This window comes from Anguilla rostrata, chromosome 3 (assembly GCF_018555375.3).
Source record: "Anguilla rostrata isolate EN2019 chromosome 3, ASM1855537v3, whole genome shotgun sequence".
NCBI classification, from domain to species: Eukaryota; Metazoa; Chordata; class Actinopteri; order Anguilliformes; family Anguillidae; genus Anguilla; species Anguilla rostrata.
Window position 1 is genome coordinate 60,904,225 of NC_057935.1, and position 15,443 is coordinate 60,919,667.

Consider the following 15,443-nt stretch of genomic DNA (forward strand, 5'->3'; position numbering starts at 1 on the left):
GCCCCCCGCCCCCCTCATTCCCGCCCCCACAGCCCCCGTCCCCTCCCTCCCCGCTCCCTGACTCACCCGGCTCCCTCTCGGGCCACGATCTTGAGCGAGGCCGGGTTGCGGATCAGCTTGTCCAGCGCGCTGACGATGGCGGCGAAGCGGGGGCGGGCGGCCCGCTCCTTCTGCCAGCAGTCCAGCATCAGCTGGTGCAGGGAGGTGGGGCAGTCCGGGGGCGGGGGCAGCCGGTAGTCCTGCTCAATGGCGTTGATGACCTGGGGGGGGGGAGGTTGAGTCATTACAAACCGGTTACAAACCAGCATTAGATACATACTTTGAGGAGCAACTGTCATTATTACTTTGGAGAAGCTGTGCAGTACAATGGTTTGGGAAATGGGCTTTTAAACTAAAGGGTAGTAGGTTTGATTCCCAGGTAGCGACACTGTCATTGTACCCTTGAGCAGCGTACTTAACCTGAACTGCTTCATAAAATATCCAGCCGTGTAAATGTACTGTACGTAAAAACGTATAAAAGTTGCGTAAGTCCCTCTGGACGAGAGCGTCTGCTAAGCGCGGGTAGGGTAACGTAGCGGGGAAAGGCCCGGTGACTGCAGGCTGGATCTGCCTGGCTTTGCATTCCCTTTCAAACCTCAATTGAATCTGCTGAATGGGAGCTCCCAGCACCGACTGCTTTAAAAGGCATTTAGCTTTGTTTTCCCAAAGCCGTAAAAAGGAGGGACTGTATTCAGCTGGGCAGGCCAGGGTGAAACGCTTTGTGTGTTTTTGAGGTGGCAAATTATATAACATAATGTGGTGTCAGCTCCACTGTAATTTTGCGTGAGTCATCAGCCAGGAGCAGTGAAATACTGTGGCACGGAGACACACGAGTCCACATCTTTTACCTCACCCAACACCTATTGTATTACGTTACATGAGACCCCTATAGGTTTCAATGGATTTTTTCCCCCCCTACACAACAGGCAGAGGGAAGACAAAAAAACATGCCTCTTTTCCCCCCTAAGAGGCACATATGAGCACAAAACACTCTGACCGTTTGAATTTGCGATCTCTAAGGCAATGGTATCTCATTACCGAAACAATTACATAAGCCAGCTAAATTATCTACTTGATCGCAAAAAGTTTGCATCACTCTCCCCAGATGATGCAAAAACAATCTTTTCCAGAATTCCAGCCAGCCTTGAAAAATCAAATTTTATCTGCCTACCCTCGCATCAGAACTCCCATATGTATGCATATACTGTATGTGCAGCTTACGTATGCTCTTCAGTGCCCGGCAGACTTCAACAGTCCCCGCTCTCAGGCACGCTACGCAGACGCTCAAGTTCAGTACATACGAGCTGCACTTAGCGACTCCGGCCCCGCGCACCCTTGAAGAGGATTTGTAAAAAGCTGCCCTGGAGGACCAGGATTAAGCAGCTCTGGTGCTGACACACACACACACACACACACACACACACACCAGCAGACACGTTCACCCTTCACAGCGTTCCAAACCTCGACTGACCAAAACATACCAGCCCACTGATTTCTTTTCTGGGTTTTTGGTTTATGGTTTTGGTCGCTATGTTAAAATGTGTGCCAGGGTAGCGAGGAATGTGACAGCTTCTCAGCAAATGCTCTACTGAAGTGCAACTGGGTTTGATTATAGTAGCGAGTTACACATTTACTAAGAAGCCTGAATATTAACAGGGTGTCAAAGTCCTTCAATTCTCAATTACTGAAAAAAAAGGCTTCACTCATTATATTAACTTTATGCAGCTCATTTTCAAGACGTTTCATGGGGCAGACCTCAGGGGTATCTTACTGTATTGCTGACCCTCTTACCACACACACTCAGGGGGTTTTGGAGAAAGCCTTTTTAAATCTGTGGCCAAATCCAGCTTAATGTCTAAGGGCAACACACAATGTTTAATGTGACTCAAGATGCTGGCATGCCCTATCAGAGAATATTAGAGCAGCCTCTTCTGGATACACTTTAAAAAATGTTCCTTATCTGTGCTGATTTTAATTATCTGTAATAACATGCATTACATTATTTTCCATCATGTTGCTTGTTTTATTTGTCCAGCACTGGAAGCTTTTTTCCCCTCATTTCCTGTGTGGTTATCTTCTGTCTTGTGTTTTTGCTATGAACCTCTTCGAGCGCGGTGCTTGAGAAGCACTGTAAAAATAGTCTTATTGTTTACACACACGCACGCACGCCCACACACCCACAGACACACACACACACGGAAGCACTCACGTCCTGGTTGCTCATGTCCCAGTAGGGCCTCTCTCCGAAGGACATGACCTCCCACATGACGATGCCGTAGCTCCAGGCGTCCGACGCCGAGGTGAACTTGCGGAATGCGATGGCCTCCGGGGCGGTCCAGCGGATGGGGATCTTGCCGCCCTGGAACGCGCGGAGGAGTCACAGTGAGCGACGGCAGAGCCCCACGCAGCCGCGCCGCACGGGTAACTGAGGCCTGGAGCCGCCTCGAGGCTACGATGCACAGTCACATGACCGGAGAGAGAGCCCCTGTCACGATGCCTAAAAGCTACACTGTATAGTCACATGACCGGAGAGAGAGCCCCTGTCACGATGCCTAAAAGCTACACTGTATAGTCACATGACCGGAGACAGAGCCCCTGTTATGATGCCTAAAAGCTACACTGTATAGTCACATGACCGGAGAGAGCCCCTGTTATGATGCCTAAAAGCTACACTGTATAGTCACATGACCGGAGAGAGCCCCTGTCACGATGCCTAAAAGCTACACTGTATAGTCACATGACCGGAGAGAGAGCCCCTGTCACGATGCCTAAAAGCTACACTGTATAGTCACATGACCGGAGAGAGCCCCTGTCACGATGCCTAAAAGCTACACTGTATAGTCACATGACCGGAGAGAGCCCCTGTCACGATGCCTAAAAGCTACACTGTATAGTCACATGACCGAGAGAGAGCCCTGTTACGATGCCTAAAGCTACACTGTATAGTCACATGACCGGAGAGAGCCCCTGTCACGATGCCTAAAAGCTACCTGAAGTCACATGACCGGAGAGAGCCCTGTCACGATGCCTAAAAGCTACGCTGTATAGTCACATGACCGGAGAGAGCCCCTGTCACGATGCCTAAAAGCTACACTGTATAGTCACATGACCGGAGAGAGCCCCTGTTAGCTACATCAGTTATCTGTGATTAAGGGTCCTGCATAACTCTGCAGCTCTGCAGAGTGCTTATGAAAGCACTAAGCAGACTCCTCCATAAAAGCTTTTACCCTCATCGGTGAAGTTCAGGAAAAGGTGGGGGGGGTGGGGCAGGAGGCGCTATCTCGGGATTAAACAGTCAGCATGCAGGTACGGTTTTGTGCAGAGACGGAGTTTGTGAACCTTGTGTGAGTCCACGGGTGTTATCCTAATATCTCGCGTGGGGGCTGATGTACGTGGCCTGGCAGATTAAGGTTTATGTGCTGCTGGGGAGATGGGGAGTGTGATGAGGGTTTGGGGGGGGGGGAGGGGGGGGGCAGTGGACGTACCAGGGAGCTGGTGTAGGTGGGGTCGGAGGAGTTCTCCTGGAGGAAGCGGGACAGGCCGAAGTCGGACACCTTGCACACCAGGTTGCTGTTGACCAGGATGTTGCGTGCGGCCAGGTCCCGGTGCACGTAGCTCATCTCCGACAGGTACTTCATGCCCGAGGCGATGCCACGCAGCATGCCCACCAGCTGGATGGGCGTGAACTGCCCGTCGTTCAGCTGCGGGGACGAAAGGAGGCGAAACGGCAAAGAGTTAAACGAGAGAGAGAGAGGTGGGGGGGGAAACGGAACATTTTACTCTGGTGCGTTCTGCACGAGATGTCAAAATAACAGAAATGATTATGTCCAGATGTGAGTTTGAGTCGTTCGTGTGTGTGTGAGCGTGTTTGTGTACGAGAGAGAGAGAGAGAGAGAGACAGAGCGAATGTTCATGCTGTTGTGATTTACTGAGGCCAGGCTATGCTTCTTAAAGCAAAAAAAAAAAGGATGCATTTTTCCTAAAGCGGGAATAATGATTATTCCCTGGCCCTCTGATGTATGCTTAGATTGGTCCCTCTGCCAGGGCCCAGCTACAGCCAGGGATGTGACAAAAAAAGCCTCTGATATAATCTGGAGAGCTCTTTGAGCTCTTGCTCTGCAGATTACCACATGTTTCAGTCGCTGCGACTTTCGGTCCTGTCTATATGGATCCAGCATTAATCCGAGTCGCATGTGCGCTGGTACAGACAGTACGCAGCCAGCAGCCATACCACCCTGCACTTCCTCCCGCCTGACGGCCGGGGCTCAGCGGGGGGGCCCGGGATCGGTTAGCGATCGGGACGGGAGGCCCCCCCCCTGGGAAAGCCTGGCCGCCCCTCGAAGGCGGCGTTTCGGGGGAACTGACCCGCAGGAAGGAGTCCAGCGCCCCGTTCTCCATGTACTCGGTGAGGATCATGACGGGGCAGCTGGCCGTGATGACGCCCTCCAGGTGGATGATGTTGGGGTGCTGGAACTGGCCCATGATGCTGGCCTCGCTCAGGAAGTCCCGCCTCTGCTTCTCCGTGTAGCCGCCCTTCAGCGTCTTGATGGCCACGTAGTTCTCCTTCTTCCCCGGGACCTTCAGCCGGCCCCGACACACCTCCCCGAACTCACCTTCGGGGTGGAAAAAAAGGGGGAATCGTCAAAAAGAAAGGGGGACGGGGGCGTCTACCAGTAAGGGCACAGCGTCCAGGATGGCTGGCACCGAGCTCATTAAATGGAGTTACCGCAGCACTGGAGGCATTACTGTGCCAGCTGGGGGTCAGGGACAACGAGGGTTTCAGCCCAGCTGTGCGGAAACATCCTGTAACTCATTAAGAGAGATTTTCTTTTTTTGTTTTTTTTTGCGATCGATTTGGAATTTCAGAGGAGGGGAAGGGTTCCTTTTCAACCGCTAATCCGCCCCCTCCGAAAAACACCACAAGGGAGTTCGGGAGCGGTGGAAACGGGGAGCGAGGCAGACGGGACGGATCTCCCCCGAACTCACAGGGGAGGGAAAGCGAAATGCTGCAGTCTGCTGTAGCCTGAGGAAGAGAAACGGGGAGCTCTCCGTATCCGTATCATACAGGTTCACCTGACACAACTCGTATCTCATTTGACCCTTGAATCCAAAGCTGAGTAATGTAGCTTCGAGGGATGTCACAAGAACCAATACTTTGGTAACCGGTCGATGCCAAAATTCAGAAAACAGTGTGGTGCTAGCTTTTTACAGGACCGGGGGGGGGGGGGGGAGGGACAGAGTGAAAATTGGTACCGCACTGCTATCTGACTGACAACAAGCAGAGGAAGACATCTACGAAAGCAGAGAATCTCGGGAACGCCTGCCAACACGAGAGAATTACTGTAATTGAAACAGCGAAGAGTGGCCTAGCGCTCCTGCACCGATAGCCCTGCCAACACAAACAGGCAGGACAGCTGAAAAATGAAGTGAAGAGTAGGTTTTCTAGAACTCCATTGTTTTCAATAACCAGCAGTGATTTTTTACATCAGCATTCCAATGCAATGATCAGCTAAGAACATCCTAATCCCATATTTGTCATCTAACACCTTAGGGTTAATGAAGGAGTGTTTGCTAAAGGAAATGAGATTACTTTTTTTTACCGTGGTATCGAATTAGGTACTGAGAATCGTGGAATTTCACGGGCATTGGCATCGACTACCAAAATTTTGGCATTGTGACACCCCTAGCAGCATCTGTGTATCGCTGCATTAGAGCCCTATGAGACAGCTTAAGCAGCAAGAACAGTGCAGAGAGCTTCGCAATTTCAAATGACTCAATTCTGACACACCAAAATGGAAAAATACAGGAAGAGGAGCAGCAGGAGAAAGAGCAGGGGAGCGAGGAGGGGAGCAGGGAGCATACCGGCTCCAATGACCTCCTCGATCTTGACGAAGGACACGTCGATCTCCTTCGCAAACTCCCGCACCGCCTCGTTGGGGTCCTCATAGGTGAAGGGGTCGATGTACACCTTAATCCCTGCAACAGTTGAATGTGAAGAAACATAAATTACTTACTTACTTATTTGCTATTAAAATATATTTTTACATTTCGGATATAGGCCAATCACAAGCCAGGATGGGCTGAATGGTCTGTTCTTATCAGTATGATGTTCTTATGTTCTTATGCAGAAAATGTGCATTTAATTTCAGTTCTCTACCTTCCATGGCCAATTAAGTCTAGTACTCTAACCTCTACAGCCCACTCAGGGAATACTGGGATGGGGAGTGGGGGGGGGCTTACCCTGGCCAATCAGGTACTGTCCGTTCTTGTCGCTCAGCTCCGGGTCCTTCACTCTGGTGTGCTTTCTGTGGGGCGGAGGCAGGAGAGAGGGGGGGTCAGAGGTCACGGAATGCAGCAGCGGCGACGGGGGTGGGCCTGTGAGACAGCTCAACCTCTCATCTCTTCCTTCCTGCTCCCCGGCGCTCGGCGGCGCTCCCCTCCCCGTCCGGCGCTCACCCCGTCGCCCTCCTGCATTATTCACGCTCTCAGGAGCTTCCTCCCGCGAGCTCGCGCCGCGCGGACCACCCCGCCAACTTCCTGTCCCCTCAAAACTCACTCACCCAGCGCAGTCTGCGACCGGGAGGGACTCGCACGAAGGTGTCAGAGAACGTTCCGGACCGGGATTCGAGCCCGTGACCGGCAAGCCGCGGCGGCGCCATGGCGACCCGCGGCTCGTTCAGCTCTCCGGTAAGACACGCCCCTTTAACCTCGCGTTCATCTCCGCACACCGCCCCGCTGCTGACGCGGGCTCTGCAGAGGCAGCGCGTTCCTAGGAATTCTGTTTACCACCCACCAACCCCCCCTCCCCCCCCACCCCCACCCCCGCCCCCGCCTTGCACCTCCTTCCTCCTCCCACTTCATCCCATTCATCTCTGTTGGGTCTCAGGTTTCAGGCTGAAATGGTGTCTTGGCCCGACCGGTCGATCGGGTGTTGCCAAAGCTTCTGGGCGCGATTAAATGCACTCCATGTCAACACTACCCCCCCAACCCCAACCCCAACCCCCACATCAACCCCCAACCCCCACCCCAAGCCCGCCCCCTCCACCTCGCCCCCTTGTTCCCCGCCCCGTCCCTATCCACCTCTCCCGGTTCTGATTAAGGGGCTCCATTAGGACCCGTCCCCTGCGCTCCGGGGCCACGCTCTCTGTCCCTCCGCTCCAGCGGGGACTAAAATAGCCGCGGGGCCCGCCCACGCCGCTGGCAGGCCGGGCCCGGTGGCTCCCATTGTGTGCGCTCCTGGGGTCAGCGCTATTGTTCTGGCGGGCCGGGCCCGTGGAGACCGGGCTGGGCGGCTGCATCCTGCCTCTTCCTGCGCTAGCTCTGCCTGCTACAGGACAGGGGCCTGCGTGTGCCTCTGGAGCTGAGCAGAGGTAGGACAGGGGGCTGCCTGTACCTCTAGAGCTGAGCAGAGGTAGGACAGGGGCCTGCGTGTGCCTCTAGAGCTGAGCAGAGGTAGGACAGGGGCATGTGTGTGCCTCTAGAGCTGAGGAGAGAGGTAGGACAGGGGGCTGTGTGTGCCTCTAGAGCTGAGCAGAGGCAGGACAGGGGGCTGTGTGTGCCTCTAGAGCTGAGCAGAGGTAGGACAGGGGGCTGTGTGTGCCTCTGGAGCTGAGCAGAGGTAGGACAGGGGCCTGTGTGTGCCTCTAGAGCTGAGCAGAGGTAGGACAGGGGGCTGCGTGTGCCTCTAGAGCTGAGCAGAGGTAGGACAGGGGCCTGCGTGTGCCTCTGGAGCTGAGCGGAGGTAGGACAGGGGCCTGCGTGTGCCTCTAGAGCTGAGCAGAGGTAGGACAGGGGCCTGCGTGTGCCTCTAGAGCTGAGCAGAGGTAGGACAGGGGCCTGCGTGTGCCTCTAGAGCTGAGCAGAGGTAGGACAGGGGCCGGTGTGTGCCTCTAGAGCTGAGCGGAGGTAGGACAGGGGCCTGTGTGTGCCTCTAGAGCTGAGCAGAGGTAGGACAGGGGCCTGTGTGTGCCTCTTTAGAGCTCAGTGCTAGCAGCAGTGTCCCTGCTCCTGGCGCTCATAGCCGTCCTCTTCCTCTCTCTCTGCATGGTGCTTCCTCTATCCCCCCCTCTCCCATTTTCCCCTCTCCTCTCCCCTGTCCAACATATCTCACACTTTTTCACCCCTACCTCCATCTCCCCCTCCCTTCCACTAACTCCTTCCCCTCATGTCCTCCACTCCCTCGTTCCCCCTGCTCTAACACCCCCTCCCCTCCCCCCCCCCACCCCGCTGTTCCCGCCGTCTCACCGGACGCAGAAGACGGCGATGGCGATGACGGTGATGAGCAGCAGCAGGCCCATGGCCGCCAGCACCCCGGTCACCATCAGCTGGGAGTGGGACTCGTCTTCTGAGAGGGCAGGGAAGGGAGGAGGGGAGGAGGGGCAAGAGAAAGGGGGGCAGGGGGGTAAAAGAGGAGGGCAGATTAATTCAGGAACTCAGCGACTCCACCAAACCCAAAACAGGTATTTGCCACCGAGATGGATACCTTAAGTGGATGTGAGAGAGGGTGGAAGAACAGGTAAGACTGGCATAATGGTGAGATAGAAGATAAGAGAGATAGAAGGTGTGTAACAAACAATCTGACTGGAGAGGAAAACAGAGAGAAGGACACACACACACACACACACACACACACACAGAGGGAGAGGCAGGAGGCCTGCAGCGGGGAGGGGGTGCGGCCGGGGTGCGGGGGGGCTCACCGTCGGGCTGCGTGCGGAACACGGAGGTCTTGCTGAAGATGCCGTACCCCGCCATGGTGCGGGCGCGCACCTGCACCTCGTACTGCGTGGCCCGCCGCAGGTCGCTCAGCACCACCTGGTTGGTCTGGGTCTCCGTGTAGCGCCAGCCCACGTCCTCGTTCTGCTTGTCCTTCGGGCGAGAGGGAGGGAGGGACGGAGCGAGGGAGGGATGGAGAAGAAAAGGAGGAGTGAAAGGGAAGGACATTTCCATTATTCTGACACATTTTGATCTGGTGACTCGTTTCTGAGTCATTATCAGGGCTCTCTTGTTCTCACTCTGCGCTCGCTGTCTTCTGCTGCTGTCTGCACCACCACACCCCCCCCCCCACTTTCCCCCTCCCTCCCCTCAAACACTCCTCTCGCACCCGCCCCCTCCCCTCAAATGTTCCCCTCACACATCCCCTCTCTCCTGTCCACCTTCCATCCTCTCTTCCCTCAAACACTCCACTCACACCCTCCCCTCTCTCCTCTCCAACCTTCCCTCCTCTCCCCTGTCCACCACCTCCCCCTCCCTGCAAACCTTCCCGCTTTTGCTCCTGTTCACCTTCCCCCTCTCTCCCCTCTCTCTCCTCAAACCCCCCCCTCTCTCTCTCTCTCTCTCACCTTCTCGCAGTAGCGGAGCTGGTACTCCAGTATGTTGTAGTGGGGCTGCTCAGGGACCTGCCAGTGCAGAGTCAGGCTGCTCTCTGTGGCTCGGCTCCGCTTAATATCTGGAACCGGCACTGGAACTGTACACACACACACACACACACACACACACACTGTTATACAGGTGAAGACACTAATGAGGCTGCTAACCAGTATTCATAGTAATAAAGAACCAAACCATAACATCCCCTTACAACCCTGTCCCACCTACTGCTCCCCCATCCTCTACTTTACCTCTGCGTCTTTCCACCCAATTCCTTCATTTTCCTAATTACTACCTCAATTACCTCCGCCCGTCCCAGTCCGCCGCCCCGGTCATTTGTCCCCCTCGCCTCGCCCCACTCCCCCGCCCCGCTCACCGTCCCGCCCCACCCCCCGCGCTCACCGTCCCGGCTGGTGGTGATGTTGACGCTCTCGCTGGCCGGCTCGCCGCCGCTGCGCGGGGACACGCCGTTGAGCGCGCGCACGCTGAAGGTGTAGGTGGTGCGGGGCAGCAGGCCCCAGACCACCACGCGGCGCGCGCTCAGGCCGCTCTGCGCCGGCCGGTAGCTGACGCTGTCCCCGCAGGACGAGCAGGGGCCCCCCGGGGCCCCGCAGCGCAGGCACTCCACCGCGTAGCTCAGGTCCAGCCGGCCGCCGCGCTCCAGTGGCTCGCTCCACTCCAGCGTCAGCGACGTGTCGTTGATCTGCGTGACGATGCTGCGCGGCGCCGTGGGCGGCTCTGGGGGGGGGGGAGACGGGGTCAGGGGTCACGACGCAGCAGTCATTAAATATTTAAGACAAAACGCTCGGAGTGGCCTTGCAAGCAGGATTATTCAAAGAAAAAAATGTAACCCAGCCTAAAGGACTGTAGAGCAACTGCAACTCGACCAGCAGTTAGGTTTCCATTACCCAATTTTTTAAAATGGATCCAAATACTACCGACCACAACAATTAATTATAAGTACAGCGCATTCTTTAAAATTGCGCTACGAAATACAAAGCACATGTTCGTTTCTATTAAATTAAAAAATTTAAACACGGAGATGGAATTTTAATCGTGATAATTAACCTCGAGTCGACGTCGTCACAGAACTGACACATTAATGATGATAATAAAGTGCAATTATGGGAAAAAGGACAGCGGTGGAAAATGAAATAACGAAATGAAACAACGCCAGCGGGTCTCTGCGCACACTAGCCCGCGGGGAGGAGAGCGCACGGGGGGTCAGGGAGGGCCGGTCGGCTTTGAAGAACCTGTCCCCTCTTTACTATTCACCGCTGTCCGAGTGACCTCATTACCACCATAAAACCGGCCGAGGCCATTGGCCGACGCCCGCCGCAGCGGCGGCGCCATTGTTACGCGGGACTTTTATCCCTTTCTCCGCGCGAGGCACTTCACTTTATTACTGATTAATTTTTATTGCCGATTTCACAAATGATCTCTCGCTGTCCGGCTAATTAGGGGAGGCATATGCTCCCGGGGGCCAAGAGGAGGAGGCGTGTCCACGCGGCAGTAAACACAGCTGGAGGCTGTTGCGTCTTTTAGCCCCTTTCATCTCCACCGCCGCCCCCCCCAATTGAGAGGCCCCCGTTTTGCATGTATTTACCTGTCAAATCCTCCAATGAAACCAATTCAGTAAAAAAAAAAACAACAACAAAAAAACTTGATACAACGGCAGAATCTTTCCCTTCAGAAATGTCCCCGGCATTGGCCGAAGAATGACATGAAATGTGATGATCGGAAGAAAAAGAACCCGGATAATTTGGCTGCGTAGCTGAGGAAGGATATCAAGAACGGAGGACAAAATATGAAGAGAGAGAGAAAGAAAGAAAAAGATACGAGAATAAGTGTGAGAGAAAGTTTACTAAAGGGCAAAACAGACAGAAAATTAGAGCAGAAAGGGATGGATAGGCACAGGGAAAGAAAAAGAAGGAAAATGGAGGGAGGAGAAGTAAATAAAGAGACAACCCTTATGGAAGCAGAATACACCACAATATACTGTAAATATGTGGACTTCAGAAAGCATAATGATAGATTACACTTCACCACAGTGTTTTTAAAAATATGTACTGCAATCATTTCTATATTAGCCCACATACTGTTTAGTGTTGAAAATATTTATTTACTTCTCAGCATATTCCATTTTTGTGAGAGGTGAAGGGGGGAGGAAAAGGGAAGAGAGAAGAGTAACGGAGAGGGGGACGGGGGGGACGGGGGGCGGGGGGTACTCACTCGTGCAGGACGCTTCGGGCGGGTCCGAGTCGGCGCGGTGGTAACCGGGGCGACAGACGCACATTGCCGACCCGGCGACGGCGGCGCTGCTGAAGGCGGGGCACGGCCGGCACTGGCCCGTCCCCGGCCCCGGCTTGAACTGACCCACGAGGCAGGCTGCGGGACGGGGCGAGAGGAAGGGGGCTTTACTCAAACAGCGCGGCGCTCACACGCAGAGTCAGACGGGCCGGGGAGAGCTATCGACCGATTAGTCACTGCCAAAAACGCATAAACACCACACAAGGACCTCCGCGGGTTTACCTCTCCCCTCCAGACTAATGAAGGCACCGGATTTTCAACTGCACAAACACACGTTACTCACATCTTCTGATTAGGACTTTCTGCAGAGTTAAATATGTCCCATTTTACTATTGTGATGGCCACAAGTGTATCTGAGTATTTGTTTTACTCTCCCTCTTAAACAAATCCCTGAAAATGTAAGGTACCCTGGAAATATAAGGTAGCCTCATTAGAGCTTGAGGTTGTTTTCAGGCATTTAAAAGAGAATCGAAATCACCGCAAAAAAACTCAAAGTTTATGTTTGTCTTTTAACATTATCCAATAGTGAAGAGTACTGCAGTGAACATACAGCACTTACACAAAAACTGCACTAAATAGCCTCTTAACAGAGGATATGGCTGCTGTAAGAAGTCAACCGCAGTCAGAAACCTCCAGAGACTCTCAGCTGCTTACATATGTTCTCCTTTACACCGACGGAAAGAATAGCAAAGGGGCTGGTTTTAGACGACCAAAACCAGCCCAGACCAAAGAACAGCCAGTAGGGGCCCACTGAGGGTCACATTAAAAAGGATCAAATTTGTAGTGACAGTTTTTTTTTTAAAAGTCAGCGGCGAAGTGGAGCTAGGTCTTTCCCCCTTCTCCAATTCATCAAGTAAAACAATGAAGGTGTGATAGCCCAAGACAGGAAATTTCACATTGGCAGAAAAAAACCCCTAGCATCAGCCTAATCTGTGAATAAGATGACATCATTACAATTCAAGTGGACCTTCCTTTCCCAGCCAGTATAAATAGCCCTTTCTCATTGTGAGAAGGCAAAATAAAAACATCTACCAGCCATTACTTTCTCTCGTTTCTGTCCACGCACAGCAAATTCCAAACCGAACACACGTCAGGCGGATGACAGTTAATTGGCTGACACAGAATTTCGCACAGAAAACGAGCTGACCGACTGAACACTGCAGCCCCTTCAACGCGGTTCAGAGGGTTTATATATAGCCACCGGCTGAGGAGACGCAGAACAATATTAGCACGGAGAAACACGGTCTGTACACACTGACTGACAGGTAACAAAAATACACTGAGCCTGCACTGAGAGAAGGGTTTACAGAGAATGTAAACATGTCGACTGACTGGCTGTACATTCGCGAGCATTTACGCTCTACGGAGAATGGGGGTTATGGCATACAGTTTAAACAAGGCTGGGTGTCGGGACTCTATGGTGCATTATCAGTGAGAGAGAGAGAGGCAGACATACATTTATAATGGTTATATTCTAAGTGATGGCAGGACAACACTCACAGAGAGGGGTTTACACAAGCGCCCAAACCACACACGGCGATTACAGTGCACATGCAGAAAAACGGAAAGAGAAAGATTTACGATATGTGCGTATGCGTATTAGTACATAATACTATACACTGTACGAGCTCAGGATTTCTGATGAAGTGCTCTACGGAAACTAACTGAGCTCCCAAATTTTTTTATTTGTAATTACAGAACTTTAGATGTTTAAAAAATGAATTAAGTATTAAACGGACTAAAGTTAAAAAAATAATGTTAAAAAGACTAAAAAATAGCAACCAAATTAACAAGTTGTTTAAAATGTATTTCATTCATTTTTATTTTGCTGGCTGCAACTGCCTTATTTATAGGAGATGATATTTAAAAAATCATTATTTTACCAGTTAGAACACATTTTTATTTGGACCATTTTATTAGGGTTAATCTAACTGGAATTCCAACAAAATTTAGATTGAATTCAATAAGTGCAATAAAAATGATAATATTTTAATTGTTTAAAAAGGCACATGATGTTCATGCAGTTTTCCATACTGCTGTACAAACACTCTAAGCTATGGAAATATACAGAAACACATCCTACCACAGGGATTTGAATATAAATTTGAATGAGAGCGAGAGCGAGAGCTGGTCCCATTATCCTAAAGCCCAAATGTGGAATGCAGGACCTTTTACTTACTTTTCTCTAGTGGGGGGAGTGTTGGGGGGGGGGGGCGGGCAAAGGGACTGACCCTCCCAACACACAAGAGCACAATAGTGAGCGCACAAAAGACCACTGCAATTAGCGCAAACAGAGTCAACCACCTGCCGCACTGTGTGTGCGAGTCCGTTTGCGTGTGTGTTTGGGGGGGGGATAGGGCCAAAGAATGTGTGTGTGTGTGTGTGTGTGTGTGTGTGTGTGTGGGGTAGGGGCAGGGAAAGTGTGCGTGCGAGTCGGTGTGGAAGAGATTTATGGTCCTTGCGGGCCTTGCCCCACATTACAATGATTTGTACTGCCTGCAGGCTGTCTATGTTGACCTGCTGAGTTTCAAAGCATCTGACAACCCAACAGCAACTGGTGTCCTTGTCAGTAAGGCATGTTGGGTGGGTAAGTAATCTGGTAATACAAGAGACACAGAGTACACACCCAGTGATATATATATATATTTTAAATTCACATTGAAAGGTGAAGTCTTGACGGCTCCTCATTATCGAATCAGGAAACCGTGTTAGAAGTTTGGCTCGCGCTGTGACAGTTATAGTATTTGTGGTCCGCCCTGCGCAGTCAGCTCATTATACAGTTTAGTGCTAAAGCGATCTGCGTGTTGCACGAGCGCATGGTTGTGGCGGGGCGTACATCGTTAGCGTGTGCGGGAGAGCGGCGAGCGGCTCGATCCTTCCTTCGCTCGGCGCGGCGCTGATGCGCACGTTTGCGCGTGGATGGCGAGGGTGTGCGTGTGAACGTGAATCTGTAAACGTCTGCACGCATCCCTGCAAGTGTCACTCCGAACGCGTCTTTGTGCGCCGCGGCCATAAACTTTCCCCCCCTCTCTCCGCATTTATGTTCCATCACCCCGCACCCCCCCAGCCCGCCCCGGGTCAGACAGACCCCTCTCTGTTTCCCTGTCCCAGCATCCCCCGCTTCCCTCTCCCTCTGCGGCCATCTCAGCCACCAGCCCTCTCTCGTCAAATAATGAGAAAAACAAGCAATCTGGATCCAATGTACCCAGCATTCCCCTTCTCAAACGGCATTACCCATTTTAATAAGCTAATTTGATTGAAGTCAATTTTAAACATGACGCAGTAAAATTTAACGAGTCGGTATACTGCCCTTCAATCATTTCTAATGCCCCAAACATCCTTCTTCCCTTTTCGTTTTTTGTGTGACTCGGTTTCATTATTGGGGTGGATGTGAAACAGCTGTGCCCATTGAGAGGGGAACGGCGTTGTTGTTTTTTTTTTTGTGGTATTTGGTGAGGGAGGGGGTTGGGGGGCTGGGGGCAGAGTTACACACACGCTGCCCTTGTTCGCTCGCCGTAGCTGAGGAAACCGCGCTGAGGCCTGCGCCAGCCCTATCGCATCGCAGCCCGGCACAATACCTGAGAGCTCTTAATGCCTGCGCTGGGATTGGGCGGGGCAGGTTGCGGGTAATCTGACCCAGCGGGGAGAGCACACCCTTTCCGTGAAGAGCCCCCCCCCTCCCCTCCTTTTTTTCCGCTCCGCCCTCCCTGCCTCTCTTTTGATGTGAT

At 52.6% G+C, this 15,443-nt stretch overlaps 1 protein-coding gene across 2 annotated transcripts in view; it reads right to left on the reverse strand.

Annotated features, from left to right (window-relative positions):
* The window catches only part of LOC135251511 (ephrin type-B receptor 4a-like), a 41,858-nt gene that overhangs the window by 4,297 nt on the left and 22,118 nt on the right, over window positions 1-15,443 (reverse strand). Inside the window, exons 5-15 of one of the 2 annotated variants that reach the window (XM_064329038.1) lie at window positions 11,638-11,793; window positions 9,808-10,143; window positions 9,378-9,502; window positions 8,736-8,904; window positions 8,284-8,380; window positions 6,280-6,344; window positions 5,902-6,015; window positions 4,405-4,652; window positions 3,525-3,740; window positions 2,249-2,398; window positions 67-260 (exon numbers count right to left, since the gene is read on the reverse strand). In XM_064329038.1, the coding sequence (XP_064185108.1) occupies window positions 67-260; window positions 2,249-2,398; window positions 3,525-3,740; window positions 4,405-4,652; window positions 5,902-6,015; window positions 6,280-6,344; window positions 8,284-8,380; window positions 8,736-8,904; window positions 9,378-9,502; window positions 9,808-10,143; window positions 11,638-11,793 (1,870 nt within the window). Of the gene's footprint in view, window positions 1-66; window positions 261-2,248; window positions 2,399-3,524; window positions 3,741-4,404; window positions 4,653-5,901; window positions 6,016-6,279; window positions 6,345-8,283; window positions 8,384-8,735; window positions 8,905-9,377; window positions 9,503-9,807; window positions 10,144-11,637; window positions 11,794-15,443 lie in introns of both variants that reach the window. The other variant, XM_064329037.1, reaches the window with a different exon arrangement.